A 17,350-nucleotide genomic window follows, 5' to 3' on the forward strand; every position below is an offset into this window, starting at 1 on the left:
GTTACCAGTACAGAGTCTATGTGCAGGGGTACGAGGTAATAACTTGGCTATACACACGGGTTACCAGTACAGAGTCTATGTGCAGGGTATGAGGTAATTGAGGAAGATACAGTATGTAGGTATAGGTAGGGATAAAGTGACTAGACAACAGGATAGATAGTAGACAGTAGCAGCAGCGTCTGTGATGAGTGTGGAAGTGTGTGTGTGGCGACAGTGTGCCTGTGTGTCAATACAATGTTACAGTAAAATACACATTACAGTAAAAGGTAATGAACTAATATTTTACTGTAATATAGTCAATATCTTACATGTTCAAGTAAGTAATACAATCAGTTATTAAAAGTTGTTACTTTCTATTTTCTTGATCCTCATCTCCCAGGGAATAAACAGAACCACGATGTTGTACAGCAACCTGGAGACCTTCTTCAGCAGCTGAAAATATAGGACCATTTTCTATTAGTGTGTGTGTATATATTTATATATATACTGTATATATTTGTCTGCATGGCTTTTTTGAATGATTGATTTACTGTTATTATCGTGTCTTATTTCAGATGCCCAAACCATTGGACTTAAACAGTCAATTATTTTCAGGGTGTGTGTGCATGTGTGGGTGTTTGTGTTTAAAGGAGGAAGAGGTTAAAATCTTTGCTTAATTCTCTCAGAGAAGATCTGTTGATTCAGTAGCCAACACCAGTCAAGTCCCATCACTTAACATCAAATGAGCAGCTCCCACTGTACCATTGATAAATATTGTATTTAATTAATTTCATGATTTCATGATAGGGAGGGGTACTTTATTCAAAAGTCAAGATATGATTATTCATATACACATTGAACAAATGGATGTGATTTCTAAATTGTAATTAAGCAGAAGCCAATATATATATATAATTAATTATTCCTCATCAATCTACTTTCTAAAAGTCAATTAATTTTAATGGTGCTTCGGGAAGCCTTGCCCAATGCCTGAACATTTTAATTAAACCAAACCATAACAACAGGCTATAAATTTGCTTGACTGCGGTTTGCTGAGGCTGTGTGTGTGTGTGTGTGCCTATGTGTGTGTGTGTGTGTGTGTGTCCCTATGTGTGTGTGTGTGTGTGCCTATGTGTGTGTGTGTGTGTCCCTATGTGTGTGTGTGTGTGTGTGTGTGTGTGTGTGTGTGTGTGTGTGTGTGTGTGTGTGTGTGTGTGTGTGTGTGTGTGTGTGTGTGTGTGTGTGTGTGTGTGTGTGTGTGTGTGTGTGTGTGTGTGTGTGTGTGTGTGTGTGCCTATGTGTGTGTGTGTGTGTGTGTGTGTGTGTGTGTGTGTGTGTGTGTGTGTGTGTGTGTGTGTGTCCCTATGTGTGTGTGTGTGTGTGTGTGTGTGTGTGTGTGTGTGTGTGTGTGTGTGTGTGTGTGTGTGTGTGTGTGTGTGTGTGTGTGTGTGTGTGTGTCCCGTGTGTGTGTGTGTGTGTGTGTGTGTGTGCCTGTGTGTGTGTGTGTGTGTGTGCCTACAGGCAGAGGGAGCAGTGTGTGTGTGTGTGTGTTGTGTGCCTATGTGTGTGTGTGTGTGTAAGCCTAAGCTAATTTTCAATTAAATCATATGTGAAAAGTAGTGTGTGTGTGTGTGTCAGTTTGTGAAACTGTGCACATTACTGTGTGTGTTCATTGTTGTGTGTGTGTGTGTGTGTGTGTGTGTGTGTGTGTGTGTGTGTCCCATTGTGTTGTATAATATGAGTGTGTTTGTGAACCTTCTTGCAGTATGTGTGTGTGTGTGGTGTGTGTGTGTGTGTGTGTGTGTGTGTGTGTGTGTGTGTGTGTGTGTGTGTGTGTGTGTGTGTGTGTGTGTGTGTGTGTGTGTGTGTGTGTGTGTGTGTGTGTGTGTGTGTGTGTGTGTGTGTGTGTGTGTGTGTGTGTGTGTGTGAACCCACATCAGCCCCAGCAGCCTGGTACCCTCTGGTCCTTGTTAGCCTCCCCTCGTACTTCAGGACAATCTCTCTGGCCTGCCTGGAACAAACACAGGGAGATAACAATGGCTTTTAAACTCTGATCTACAGTCAGTAGAAACACAAACACATCACACTGGAAGAGTGAATATGATTCAATACACTGATCTAGGTAAATCAGATATAGTAAAACATTTTAAAGACATGTAAATTATGATTCCAGAGATTGATGTAATTTCAGACAAAAATAACTTGCAGCAGGTTAAACCCTTGCATGGTCCTAGTTCAGCTTTACTGTGCGTGGGAGTAGACTATTCCTACTATGGTTCTCAACCCATCACTGGGGTAGTTCAGATGTCTGTGGCACTTGCTCTAATCAACGATGCCTACTCTCAACAGGCTTTTCACAGATGTGCTCTTAAATAAAAATGGTTTAGGGCAGATTAAAAATATATTTTAGAAAGAGAGGAGGAGACTAAATAAAAAGAGCCAAAGCGGGAAGGGTGGAGACGGACGGTACCGGAATTCTGGTTTCCATGGTTTCGTACTTGTGCCTATATCACCAGACCATTGGGTCTGCACACTCTTTTCATCTTTCAACTTGCTTAAGGTACTACTACTAGGATAAAATGTATTGTTGATATCCTGTATGTTATGGTACTACTACTAAGATAAACTCTACTAAGATAAACTCTATGGTTGATATCCTGTATGTTATGGTACTACTAAGATAAACTCTATAGTATAAACTCTATGGTTGATATCCTGTATGTTATGGTACTACTAGATAAACTCTATGATATCCTGTATGTTATGGTACTACTAAGATAAACTATGGTTGATATCCTGTATGTTATGGTACTACTAAGATACTATGGTTGTCAGACTACTAAGATAAACTCTATGGTTGATATCCTGTATGTTAATACTATGGATAAACTCTATGGTTGATATCCTGTATGTTATGGTACTACTAGGATAAACTCTATGGTTGATATCCAGTCATGTGTACTATACATTCTATGGTTGATATCCTGTATGTTATGGTACTACTAGGATAAACTCTATGGTTGATATCCTGTATGTTATGGTACTACTACTAAGATAAACTCTATGGTTGATATCCTGTATGTTATGGTACTACTATGATAAACTCTATGGTTGATATCCTGTACGATAAACTCTATGGTTGATATCCTACTACTAGGATAAACTATGGTTGATATCCTGTATGTTATGGTACTACTACTAGGATAAACTCTATGGTTGATATCCTGTATGTTATGGTACTACTAGGATAAACTCTATGGTTGATATCCTGTATGTTATGGTACTACTAGGATAAACTCTATGGTTGATATCCTGTATGTTATGGTACTACTACTAGGATAAACTCTATGGTTGATATCCTGTATGTTATGGTACTACTAGGATAAACTCTATGGTTGATATCCTGTATGTTATGGTACTACTACTAGGATAAACTCTATGGTTGATATCCTGTATGTTATGGTACTACTAGGATAAACTCTATGGTTGATATCCTGTATGTTATGGTACTACTAGGATAAACTCTATGGTTGATATGGTACTAGGATAAACTCTATGGTTGATATCCTGTATGTTATGGTACTACTAGGATAAACTCTATGGTTGATATCCTGTATGTTATGGTACTACTAGGATAAACTCTATGGTTGATATCCTGTATGTTATGGTACTACTACTAGGATAAACTCTATGGTTGATATCCTGTATGTTATGGTACTACTAGGATAAACTCTATGGTTGATATAATTTATGTTTATAACGACTGTCTGATTGCTGCATTGGTACAGGTGTCCATATAAAAAAATATAGCTGTTTAAATACCTAGATAAATAAAATGCACTGGAAATATAAAATATAAATATTTAATACCAAAAAAAAGTTGATTATGCCATTTCAAAACAAATCAAATGAACTTCGAGATAAACGGGGACAGGAATTTCACAACAAGCATAACAGGTGAAAACGGGGGTATTGAACCAGTGATTTGCAGTGTAAAATATGAGGTGTTTTTGCAGGGGGTGTAATCAGCAGTATTCACCCAGAGATTACTGAGGACGTAAAACGCAGGCTTGCATCTCATCCGTGTGACGGTCATAAAGCCTAGAGCAGTAATAACAAACCACCCATATAAAACCTGCTATGGCTAGAACCTACTCAGCACATCTTAGGAGGTCTCTCTCTCTCGCTCGCTCGCTCACTCTGTCGCTCGCTCATTCTCTCGTTCTCCTGAAGTGATGCTCTTTGAGAAAAATACTGTAAACGGCTATAGTCAAATCACATCTATGTTTGGTTATAAAAAAGAGTGACTTTAGGCAATTTACTGTATTAAAAAATTCATATTGAATTGTGTTTGCCTGACAACGCAACAAAATATTAACATTTAAAAAAGATGTATCTGCTGTTGGATAGTTCCATTTTAGCCACTGGCTTAATCCCGTTCTTTAACTTTTATTTTTGGTTGAGTTGGAGACGTGGATCTAACTTGAAGACAATTTAATAGGCTATTTACTATATTTCAAAAAATCATCCAGAAACCCCAGGCCTGTTGTTCTATTGTCGTTGATGACTGAAAATGCTATACAGGCTTAAATAGCCTCATTGATGATACGTGAGTGATACAGCATGGTCATTTTGCTCTGTGAAACCTTCCCCTTTGGAATGACTTCCATAGTGAATCTAAGTGGAGATCTCAACCATCATTGTCACAATAGCACATTGGTAATAGTCAGTGACAAACAGCATAGCTGACCAGGGCTGGGCTTGGTTAAAACCCTGGGAAAGAGACCAAAGGGGAGCTGTAGATAGATCAACTCTCCAGTAGGAGGTGCTGCCCAGACTATTGTTTCTTTTCTGAAAGTGGATATAACATTGAAGATCTGACATTGTTTTAAAGGTAAAAATTCAACATATTTTATAGAAGGTTATCTATGTTGAAAATTGGTTACCATGATGACATAATCCTATGGTTGAAATTTCACCCTCAAAACAGTTTACGAAAATAACGTTTTTCAAATCCAATGTATTTTCCATGTAGATTCCACGTCACAATACAGTACCAGGCAAAGTATTATTGTATTATTGTACAATGTAGAGAATAGCAAAAATAAAGAAAAACCCTTGAATGAGTAGGTATTCTAAAACCTTTGACCGGTAGTGTATATTGACAAATTATGTTGAAACAACGTTGATTCAACCAGTTTGTGTCAAGAGGGACACAACTTCTGTGGCTCAGTTGGTAGAGCATGGCGCTTGTAACGCCAGGGTAGTGGGTTCGATTCCCGGGACCACCCATACGTAGAATGTATGCACACATGACTGTAAGTCGCTTTGGATAAAAGCGTCAGCTAAATGGCATATATTATCCCCTTATCCAATTATCAGCTCAGATCAAACACACGTGGGTCTACAAATACAATTCTCTTCCTCAATAGTGAGTAGCGAAAGAATACTATATAAAAACTCTAAATGAGTATGACATCCTGGCATTTAAAGCATACTAAACTTGATCATTTTGACATACTATAAGACTTAAATATTTGCAAACCTAAAACGCTTACTATTAAGGACAGAAGTACAGGTATCTGGACAAGGTCCAAATGTCTAATCTGTGTTGTCAGGAGACATCTGGATTCCGATTTGAATTTAATAGCATCCTAAACCCCCAGAACAGAAGACAAACACAAAGGTATCAGGTGTGTCCCTCTAGATGCATGGTGTTTGTATAATCAATGTGTGTGTGGGACTGGAGGTCCTGACCCCAGTAAAAATAGGAACCAGGCGAACTAACAGCTGATGAAATAATGACTCTGCTAATTTGGTTTATTTTCTGTGGGAGGAGCCATTAACGTGGCGAGGGAGTGAGGAGCCCGGGAGAGACAGATGTTAATCGTTATTTACTTCGCCTCATGCTTTACATTCCGATGGCTCCTCCGCCCATTAGCGACAGAGAGTTAGTGCTTTTTCACCATTTATGAGCTCTCAGGTGTTAATGAAGAGCTAGTGTTGACATGTTTCCCCTATCTGGCATGTTAATGGGTTTGGATAACCAGACTGCAGGGGGAAAACAACAGCGAAGAGGGAACAAAACGTGCACTTCACTATGCATAGGGGTTCTAATACTGTGGTCAAATGCTTCTTGTGATGAATCCATTTGTATACCTGTCCTGTCCATCTTAAGGAATTAAACCTAAGGCTGCGTCCCCAATGGTCCCCTCTGCCCTACATAGTGCAATACTTTTGACCAGAACCCTATATGCCCTGGTAAAAAAAAATGGTGTTTGTGTCTCATGGGCTGAGCTCGGGTGTGTATTTTGGTGATGGTGTGTACATGTGTGTCTACTCTATTCAGTATGTGTGCATCTATGTGCCTTACTTGAGGGCTTTGAGCTTGCGTCTCATAGGCCAGGCTCGGGTGCGTATGTTGGCGATGATCTCCTTCTGAAACTGGATGTTCTGGAACATCTGCTCTGGGTCGTTGCTGTCTGCATGCTCATCCTCCTTGCCCTCCTCATCTGATTGGCTGCAATGGGACAGAAGGAGAGGGGTCAACTTGTTATCTTGATGGACAGCTGTGCTCTGCTGTGTGACTGAAGACAGACTCAAAGAAGCAGGATGTTGATAGTTGCTTTTTTCTCTGTAAAATCAATTTCCTCACAAGCAAGGCAAATGGTAAGAGTTCATAGCATGACACACACACAGAAACATGCCCACCTGCACCAGAAGCAGGCATGCACCAAACACACACACACAAAGTGAATGTACACAGTCCCTACATTAAAATATCAACGTAATCCACACGGTTTATTTTTCATTTGAAAATGCAGTGAACCTAAAACAAGATTGAATCATTATTTTTTTAAGTCATACACATGAACTTAATTATCAAAGTGAGGATACTGAATGACGTGAAAATGTATAGGAGGAATGGTTAATAGATTATTTGACTCCTACAATATAAATATTCAGCTTGAGCAGGAGATAATGAAAATCTTAAAAACTCAGTCACAGGGTGTGTATGGAAATGACTCCGTCCTCCTGAAGAAAACTCCAGTACCCTGTGCTCTCCAGTCACTCGTCTGGTCAATCTGTCAATTATAGAAGCAGTGTTCCCTGACGACTGGAAATCTGCTGTCATAACACCAATCTTCAAGGCTGGAGATCCAACTGATGTGGCCAAATATAGGCCCGTCTGCATTCTCCTAATCATATCCAAGGTGGTAGAAGAGGTGGTGGCCAACCAACTAATAGCCCACCTAAACTCAGGTCACTCTCCTCTCTATCCAATGCAGTTTGGTTTCAGGACACATCATTCAACCGAAATGGCAAACTGCTTCCAACTTTGCCAAAGGTTGAGTTGTGATAGCTGTTTTCCTGGATTTAAAGAAAGCATTCGACACAGTGAACCACAATGTGCTGCTATCCAAACTGTCAACCCACAAACTACCGGCACACACAAACAGATGGATGGAATCCAGTCTGACCAAAAGAAAACAATGCATCAAAAATCAAACTTTCAACATCTGCCCACTGCTCTGTCAGGGTCCCTCAAGGATCCATTTTGTGCCCACTTTAATTTAATATATACATCAATGCAGATGTATGCAGACGATACAGTGTTCTACTGTATGTACATGTCAAGACAAAGCAACAGCCGGCTTGTAAAATTACAACAGCAACGAACAAAATAGCTGACTGTTTGGACTATTCATGTCTAACATTGAACAAAACAAAAACTGTCTGCATGTATTTTTCCACCAGGAACAGTGAGACCATCAGCCTGAGGGAATTTCATAAAAATGTAAATCGTAAAACATTTAAAAAGTTATCCTTTTTAGATAAAACTATACAAAATATAATCAGGTCACCAAATAACTATTTTGCTAAGGTATACAGTAGCCTCAACAGCACTCTGTCCATGGTGTAGCCAGAAGACACCCGTCCTCCTCTGTGTATATTCACATCAATACAAAATCTAGGAGGCTCATGCCTTCCACTGCCTCACTGCCTTCCATAGACTTAAACAGAAATTATCAGCCTATCAGCCTACTGCAGCATGAACTGACATGTTGTCCACCCAATCATAAGATCAGAGAATTAATCTAGCACTGGAAGCATAAGATACAGTTAGCTAGCAGTGTAATGTATAAAATGTGGTGAATAGTTATCTCAAAGAGAGAGAAAGACTATAGTTGAACGTTTTTGAACAAATTAATTTCTTACAAAATGAAGGAGAAGCAAGAGAGAAATAGAGAGTAATTTTTTCACTTTCAGTTTTACTTAGTTAGCAAATGCAGCTAGCTAGTTTAGCCTACTAAAATACCCTGCTCAAACAGAGAGATGCTATGTTAGATAGCTGGCCCGCCGGTGTAACTGCTTACTGACTCTGCACTGTAACGTTACTGCATGATTTTAGTGGGGTTACTAACGCGGTAGTTCTATTAGCTAAGCTGACTATGACATTACTTTAGCTAATATGGTGATAACGATGTAGGCTGTTTGTAGAGGTTTGGCTTGGAAAGTTTTCATTCTGCCGATTCTGTTGAAGAACGTTTCTTAAATGGAAGCAAACTGAACAAAACAGGGATAAACATACCTGAATTTGTCCAATAGAAACTCTTGTTTGCAACTGTCGTGTCTTTGGCTATGCCGGATTAAGTGATATGACATGCTATTCTATAAAATAATTTCTCTGTAATTAATATTACCTGATTAAGCTAATCAAGTAAATGTAATTAACTAGAAAGTCGGGGCACCACGAAATAATGTTTATAGAGCTGTTATCTTCCGAATAAACTCTTAAAGACCTAGTAATCTTTTACATCAATAGCAGTCAATATTTAATCGTCACTTTATTCAGTCTCACCTGAAAGTTATAAATTCTTGGTTATCTTCACGAACCCTGGCTAAAACGTTGAATCAGCAATACAAAATTTCGTTTAATTATTTATTGAATAAATACCTAAATAATCACACAGAATTACATCTACACAGAATGGATCATACATTGATTACAAATTATGTCATTAAGAAAACGTCCCTGGTGGACGGAACAGATAAGACAGTTGGTTACACAAAGAGAGGGGGTTGGGTTTGAGTGAAAGAGCGGGAAGACTGAGTAACAAAGGGAGACGCTATGCTATCGTAAATACAGTATCTTATGCATTCTAAATTACCTCCCATTTGAAAAAGGAAAATGCAATTAATATTTACTCTGAGCTGCGCTTTGGTAGGTTGGTCGTAGATGGTAGGCCAGGTTGTCCTTTGAAGAATGTCTGGTGGTAGAATGGTTACTTTGTGGTATTGTTGTGTGTGTTAGACTGGATACGTCGTCCGTCCTTTCCTAGCCCACCTTTACAGCGACTGCTGCTAACTCAAAGCCTAGGAGGTATCACTTTTGGAGTGAATAAGAGTTCAAAGTTCATACCAAGTTGCCATACTTTTAAGCTCACGCTATATTCTGGCTGGTATAGTCAAAATGTATCCATCCAGGGTGTAGGTCGTCACCTTCACATTGAAATTCAATGCCAATTGCGTTAGGTTCTTGCTGATGTTGGCTTAGTTCTGTAGGTGGTCTTTGTCCTTTCAACGGGGGGACTGCCAGTCCGCACGTCCTTGGAACAGAAAGTTACATTTTCGTCCAGGGGGTTATATAGGATTGGGGGAGAGAGCCGTGTTTCATAGTTTACAACCCATGTCTGTTCACTTGGACGGGGCCTCAGAGTGAGCAGAGTGGTGTTCTTCTGACAAACCGTTCTCTCATTAAGAAGTTAAAATTTACATTTGATCTTTTCACAAATAGTTTATTTTTTAAACATTTAAATTGCACAACAATTCCATGTGAATCTGATAACTAGAATGTGTAGATTTTCCAGGATACAGTTTATGTTGCCCTATCATCAGTAATCATGTCTCAGACGCCAACTGAACTGACATCATATTCATTAAATCCCAACGCATATTTTCAACTGGTTGGATTACGGAAACATGGTTCCGTTTCCCATCTTGTGATGTCACCAGACTCTCTCTCAATGTTAACAAAGGGATTTACAATAGTCACATCGGTAGAGTAGAGAGAGGAAAAAGGGGAAAGGTATTTATGGGGGTCATAAACCTCCACCCTCAGGCCAACGTCATGACATAACTGTTGCACTAATGATTGCACCCTATAGCAGCTAGATGCAGGCAAGAGTGTGCAAGGCGGTATTCACCGTCTGTCACCTCAAATGTGTCTCTGGACCTGTGTGCACCTACGTTGTAAACTTTCATTCATAGGCTGGGTTGTAGCAACCTCCTGATGGACATAGGGAACATTTGAATATCATGTAGTAGCCTAAACCTATCGCTGTTACATTTAACTGGGTGAATGGAATATGAATGACAGTCATCCAATATGCTGTAAGAGAAACAAGGCCACGTTCATGAACAAAGAAAACGGCCCTGACCACTGGTCACAACCTGGTCACAAGATAATATCACATCAATGAAAACACTTCAAAAGCTCTATAAACTAACTCTGAAAGTGCTAGGGAAAAAATGACCACTGCAACATCATTAAGAAATATAACCTACTGAGATTTGACAGGTTCTTATGCCTCTGATGGTTAAGATCACTCATGACCTTGCCCCACGTCCTCTTTGTTGCATATTGAAAAGACAATACCAGGAGGACAAGAGCTTCAACCAGAGGAGACTGCTCAGCTCAGTTTAGATCCACTACATTTGTCCAGACAGCTTCCTCAGTCGGAGCGTCTGGATTATGGAACCCCCTGCCAACCAGTGTGACAGAGTGCAGTACCTCTGCTAGCTTCAAGACAAACCTGGAGAAGTGGCTAAAGGCGAACCAGCCATGTGGACATTAAAGATATTGCGACTCTTAAGATGTCAGATACTGTAGGAAAAAGGGACATTTAAACTCTTTTGTAATATTATAACTATAGTGTCTATTGTTGTATGTATATACAGTACCAGTCAAAACTCATTCTAGGTTGTTTCTTTATTTTTACTATGTTCTATGTTGTAGAATAATAGTGAAGACATCAAAACTATGAAATAACACATATCATGTAGTATCATGTAGTAATCAAAAAAATTGTTAAACAAATCAAAATATATTTCATATTTTAGATTCTTCAAAGTAGCCACCCTTTGCCTTGATGACAGCTTTACACACACTTTAGTCATTCTCTCAACCAGTTTCATGAGGAACGCTTTTCAAACAGTCTTGAAGGAGTTCCCACATATACTGAGCACTTGTTGGCTGCTTTTCCTTCACTCTGAAGTCCAACTAATCCCAAACCATCTCAATTGGTTTGAGATCAGGTGATTGTGGTATCCTGTTGAAAAACAAATGATAGTGCCACTAAGCATAAAACAGATGGGATGGCGTATTGCTGCAGAATGCTGTGGTCAACATGCTGGTTAAGTGTGACTTGAATTCTAAATAAATCACTGAGTGTCAGCAGCAAAGCACCCCCACACCATCACACCTCCTCCTCCATCCAATACACATGCAGAGATCATCCATTCACCTACTCTGAGTCTCACAAAGATGGCGATTTGAACCCAACATTTCCAATTTGGACTCCACAGACCAAAGGACAGATTTCCACCGGTCTAATGTCCATTGCGTGTGTTTCTTCGCCAAAGCAAGTCTCTTCTTCTTATTGGTGTCCTTTAGTAGTGGTTTCTTTGCAGCAATTCAACCATGAAGGCCAGATTCACACAGTCTCCTCTGAACAGTTGATGTTGAGATGTGTCTGTTACTTGAACTCCGTGAAGCATTTATTTGGGCTGGTAACTCTAATGAACTTATCCTCTGCAGCAGAGGTAACTATGGGTCTTCCTTCCTGTAGCAGTCCTCATGAGAGACTGGTAACTCTAATGAACTTATCCTCTGCAGCAGAGGTAACTATGGGTCTTCCTTCCTGTAGCAGTCCTCATGAGAGACAGTTTCATCATAGAGCTTGATATTTTTGCGACTGCACTTGAGGAAACAAAAAATTACAGAAATTTCCCAGATTGACTGACCTTCATGTCTTGAAATAATGATGGACTGTCGTTTGTCTTTGCTTATTTGAGCTGTTCTTGCCATAATATGGACTTGGTCTTTTACCAAATGGGGCTATAATACCCCTACCTCGTCACAACACAACTGATTGTCTCAAACGCATTAAGAAGGAAAGAAATTCTACAAATTGACTTTTAACAAGGCACAGCTGTTAATTGTAATGCATTCCAGGTGACTACCTCATGAAGCTGGTTGAGAGAATGCCAAGAGTGTGTAAAGCTGTCATCAAGACAAAGGGTGGCTACTTTGAAGAATCTCAAATATAAAATATATTTAGATTTGTTTAACACTTTTCTGGTTACTACAGTACATGATTCCATATGTGTTGATTCATAGTTTTGATATCTTCACTATTATTATACAATGTATAAAATAGTAAAAAATAAAGAAAAACCCAGGAATGAGTAGGTGTATCCAAACTTTTGCCTGGTACTGTATATGATGATTGTTTTCTGCACAGGGACTACAGATGAAAATGAGCAATCTAGCTCAATCTGGTGCATTGGCATGTTGTACATGGTCCCCGACAAATACATGAATACATCAGAAATAATACGAGGACCAGAATGGCAGCCCTTGGGCTGTATTGAGTTTTATCATCCATATTGTATTATATATGTAACGTTGTCTCCTGCTGGAGCAGCCTTCTACCTTAATTATCAAATACATGAATAGATCAGAAATAATACGAGGACCAGAATGGCAGCCCTTGGGCTGTATTGGGTTTTATCATCCATATTGTATTATATATGTAATGTTGTCTCCTGCTGGAGCAGCCTTCTACCTTAATGATCAAATACATGAATAGATCAGAAATAATACGAGGACCAGAATGGCAGCCCTTGGGCTGTATTGGGTTTTATCATCCATATTGTATTATATATGTAATGTTGTCTCCTTCTACCTTAATGATCAAATACATTCAGTCAATCACTAACCTGTTTGACAACCTGGATGAGGATACATTTATACTACAACAGTTTCCATGTATACATGTAAATTACACTTTTGCAAGTCATAAAAAAGGATGCTATGGAGTTGAGGTCAAAAACTGAGAAATAATCATGTCTTCCGTCCACACAAAGCATATTCATTTGGCACATGGAAAGCATAATTTAATATCAACATGAATAGAATAGTACAAAATAGAATAGACTGTACACTCTTAGAAAAAAGGGTTCCAATAGGGTTTTTCGGCTGTCCCGTAGGAGAACCCTTTTTGGTTCTAGGTAGAACCCTTTTGGGTTCCATGTAGAGCCCTCTGTGGAAAGTATTCTAAATGGAACCCAAATGGGTTCTACCTGGAACCAAAAAGTGATATTCAAAGGGTTGTCCTATGGGGACAGCGGAATAACCCTTTTAGGTTCAAGATAACACTTTTTTTCTAAGATTGTAGAACTCACCCTGGCTGGTTGTCTTGATAAGATGAGTAAATCCGCCTGGAGTTCTTCCTGACACTCTTGTGTCGCTTCACGGTAGTCGAGGGTCTACTGACCACAGCAGTCTCAGACACGCCACTCATCCTGACCGTAATTCAGCACTCGTGTGTGTTTCTGGGTGTGGGTATATGTATGCAAGCTTAAACTTTCAGCTCTGTCCATCCATCTGTGTGTGTATTATGGTTAGACTGTGTATGTGCGAGTGTCGAGTGTCCCTGCGTGTGTGTGTTCCCTGTGGTATTTGCTTGACCGTGTGTGTGTGCAGTTCAGTTCAAACTTTCAGAAAGCACTGACTTGACACATCCCCCTGTGCTCTCCTGAGACTCTCTGCAGACTGATTGAGGCAAAGCTGAATGAAGTCTAGGGGCCGTGTGTGTGTGTGTGTGTGTGTGTGTGTGTGTGTGTGTGTGTGTGTGTGTGTGTGTGTGTGTGTGTGTGTGTGTGTGTGTGTGTGTGTGTGTGTGTGTGTGTGTGTGTGTGTGTGTGTGTTGGAGCTGAGAGACGGGAGTGGCGGGGCAACCTGCAGTCGTGGTACCTGATTGGAGCATCAAACAGACCCTTGGCCGCACAAGCCCTGCCTGACTCTTTCTCGGATCCAATCAGAGACATACTGAACTCTTAAAGGGCTAGTGCATGCAACACACACACCACACACACACACCTCCCTGCCTGACTCTTTCTCGGATCCAATCAGAGACATACTGAACTCTTAAAGGGCTAGTGCATGCAACACACACACCACACACACACACCTCCCTGGCTGTCATGAGTTGTATATTTGTGGCTAACACAACTATGGTTGGTTTGTGTGTTTTTCTCCAATCAAACTCAAATAATGAATCAATGATAATATCTTCTAACAGTAAAGCCTGTGACTCCATTCATTCAAACCCATAATGCAGTATAGGCCACTGTGAGGGGAGTTTACTTTGTGTTTTTTTTACAATAGCAATTTTCTCATCCATTTGACCCCAGTGAAATGAATACAATCTAAAACCTTTATCAATTCACTTCATGAACTGACTGAAATGAAAAGTGAATTGATCTAACCCTGGTAGATAGTGGATACCGATCATAGTATATGATCATTTAAATAATATAGTGTACATTGTAATTCTTTCGATTTCATTCAGTGTCTTTCCTAAGCAGGTCTAAAATGAAACCCTAAGCATTAAATAAACCCCTTTGGCACCTTTTGCCAGGAACACACAGAGACTTTTAATTCACATACAGAGGTGCTTTCATAAGACTTGGGGTGTAGTCAAATCAAATCAAATCACACCTCTTAACACAAATACAAGGAAATGTCTCTTTTCTGAGAAGTGACACCACGGCTAGTTAACAATGATATGATAATGGACCATATGTTCAGTTGGCTCGTGGAATCGTTAGTCTGTCGTTTTAGAATAGAAGGCAGAAGGTTATCGTAGCCCAATCGAGAGGGGACATGTTTTTCTATGCCATTTTTAATTGAGTTCTCTGTGAGTGGACTCCATGGAGCACATCAGACAGGAACGTCTATGTGGGAGTCGATGGAAAAGTTTTAATTACTGAAAACCTGGAGACTGAATTGTCAGATCGTGGTCTTGCATGCTTAATAAGACATTTGAGGAGAAGTTCAGGTGATACGTCCCAAATGGCACTATATTCCCTACATAGTGCACTACTTTTGACATGGTCCTAGAAGGCTCTGGTCAAAAGTAGTGCACTAGAATATAGGGTGCCATTTGGGACATAATCCAGGAAGTAGGGATGTTATGAACAAAATGTTGTTTTAGTTTAAAGTTATTTCCAGTTATTTTAGTGAGGTATTGAAGGCTGAATTAAGACAGAGTTTGTGAAAAACCCTGGGCCGACTTCTTTAAATCTATGCTTTAACATGTAATAACAAAAGTGATATTTTATTATGTACTGGCTCTGACTACCCAGGCCTGCAAGCAAAAATGGTTGTGATGACTGGCTAACGCCCTTTGCAGCGCCATGGGTTTTACACCGGTTTTAAAATGATTATTATTTTGTGTTTTTTTACTTATTTTGGGTGACAGAAAAACAACATCTTTACCTGGTTATCTGACCAGAAAACCATCTTAAAACCAGAAAATGATGTCAATATGATATCCCATGCCAAATAGGGTGGTGTGAATTGTGGTTATGCTGTGTATGGACTGCAATCTCTCCAGAAAACAGGCAGGCCACACTAGGTCATCTTGCTTTGTAGATTTACTATCCCTTTAAGGTGGCTGGGCTGAATAGGAGAGATGTGCATGCTTTCATCTCATATCCAGACAGACTAGCTATCAAAGAATAGCACCATCATTATCTACAGTAATTACACAGTACTGCTTCACTGGGTTCCTCCACTGTACTGGCTCTCCCCCTACACACTCTTACAATGAACACACACACTCCCACACCCGAGCTCACACACACCCAAGTAATTCAGGCATCAATGGCTATTGTGACTAGTAGAATAGAGCTGTGCTTCAGTGCTTTGAACACAAGTTTGGATAGTTCACGAGACATTAATTTGATGAAAGGTTAATGAGAAGTTTGTGGGAGCGTATATAAAGGCTTTATCAACATTATCTCACTGTGCCAGTCTCTGGAGACATAGGTTCTGGCTGTCGGGGCTTCTATGGACCTTCCATAACAGGACATCACCACACAACGTTTTTAAAGACTTTTACCTCTGGAGTCTACTTTGAGTTTCAGGAAGGCTTTGGGATGATATTTGATTATGAGCCATGGATGAAATCGTGTTAAATACCATAAACCTCTAGTCCTCTACAAAACAGCACTGTGATTTATTTCACGCCAAATGACCAAGATCAAAAGGGCAGTAATCTAAAAGACCATGGGGCAGTTTCCCAGACCCAGATTAGGACTAAAAGGTAGAGTCTCCATTGAAGGTGCTTTCTGATTCAGGACTAGGTTTGTGTCCGAGAAACGGCCCCTCAACGGTCATTACAGATTTCAGATATAGACAATCCTCGCCCATGAGCGTAGGAACGGATTCTAGAAAGCGTTGTTCATCTGTGGTGCCAGTGATGTCTTTTATAAAAGGCCTATTTTGGTGTAATACATAAGCAGTAGTGTTGGAACATCAACACATTCACAATCACATTACAAAAGGCTCGGTATTGAACCTCATATTCTATTTCACAGATTTAAAATGTTCTATCTTTTCTGTCACCAAAGATGCCACAGTGCTGCTTTCATGATATCCAATTCACAAGAAAATACACTTATCGAGCCAATTATTTTCCTCAGCCTGATGTAATGTCCCTGGATCACAATGATAAAACAAAATGGATAGATGTAACAAGATTGATCTGTGGGGAAAAAAGCCTAGATTTATTACACACACACACACACACACACACACACACACACACACACACACACACACACACACACACACACACACACACACACACACACACACACACACACACACACACACACACACACACACACACACACACTTTAGCCTGAATTTAGATGTGTGTGACTGGTTTCTGATAACGTTTATTTGTATATGGCTTTAACACATCATTTAGGGTTAGGGTATAAGGTTCTAGGTTAGTATAAGTGTTGTACTGTACACTATAGACATGGTATAGGGTATAAGGTTCTAGGTTAGTATAAGTGTTATACTGTACACTATAGGCATGGTATAGGGTATAAGGTTCTAGGTTAGTATAAGTGTTATACTGTACACTATAGGTATGGTATAGGGTATAAGGTTCTAGGTTAGTATAAGTGTTATACTGTACACTATAGGCATGGTATAGGGTATAGGGTTCTAGGTTAGTATAAGTGTTATACTGTACACTATAGGCATGGTATAGGGTATAAGGTTCTA

At 39.8% G+C, this 17,350-nt stretch overlaps 1 protein-coding gene across 1 annotated transcript in view; it reads right to left on the reverse strand.

Moving 5' to 3' along the window:
• Nucleotides 1-13,783, reverse strand: part of LOC118377808 (transmembrane channel-like protein 3) — a 53,505-nt gene extending 39,722 nt beyond the window's left edge. Inside the window, exons 1-4 of the mRNA XM_052512935.1 lie at nucleotides 13,450-13,783; nucleotides 6,353-6,499; nucleotides 1,915-1,990; nucleotides 351-432 (exon numbers count right to left, since the gene is read on the reverse strand). Coding sequence (XP_052368895.1) covers nucleotides 351-432; nucleotides 1,915-1,990; nucleotides 6,353-6,499; nucleotides 13,450-13,568 — 424 coding nt within the window. The 5' untranslated portion in view covers nucleotides 13,569-13,783. The remainder of the gene's footprint in view (nucleotides 1-350; nucleotides 433-1,914; nucleotides 1,991-6,352; nucleotides 6,500-13,449) is intronic.
• Between the last annotated feature and the right edge of the window lie 3,567 nt (nucleotides 13,784-17,350).

Source organism: Oncorhynchus keta, unplaced genomic scaffold (assembly GCF_023373465.1).
Source record: "Oncorhynchus keta strain PuntledgeMale-10-30-2019 unplaced genomic scaffold, Oket_V2 Un_contig_9580_pilon_pilon, whole genome shotgun sequence".
Classification (NCBI taxonomy): Eukaryota; Metazoa; Chordata; class Actinopteri; order Salmoniformes; family Salmonidae; genus Oncorhynchus; species Oncorhynchus keta.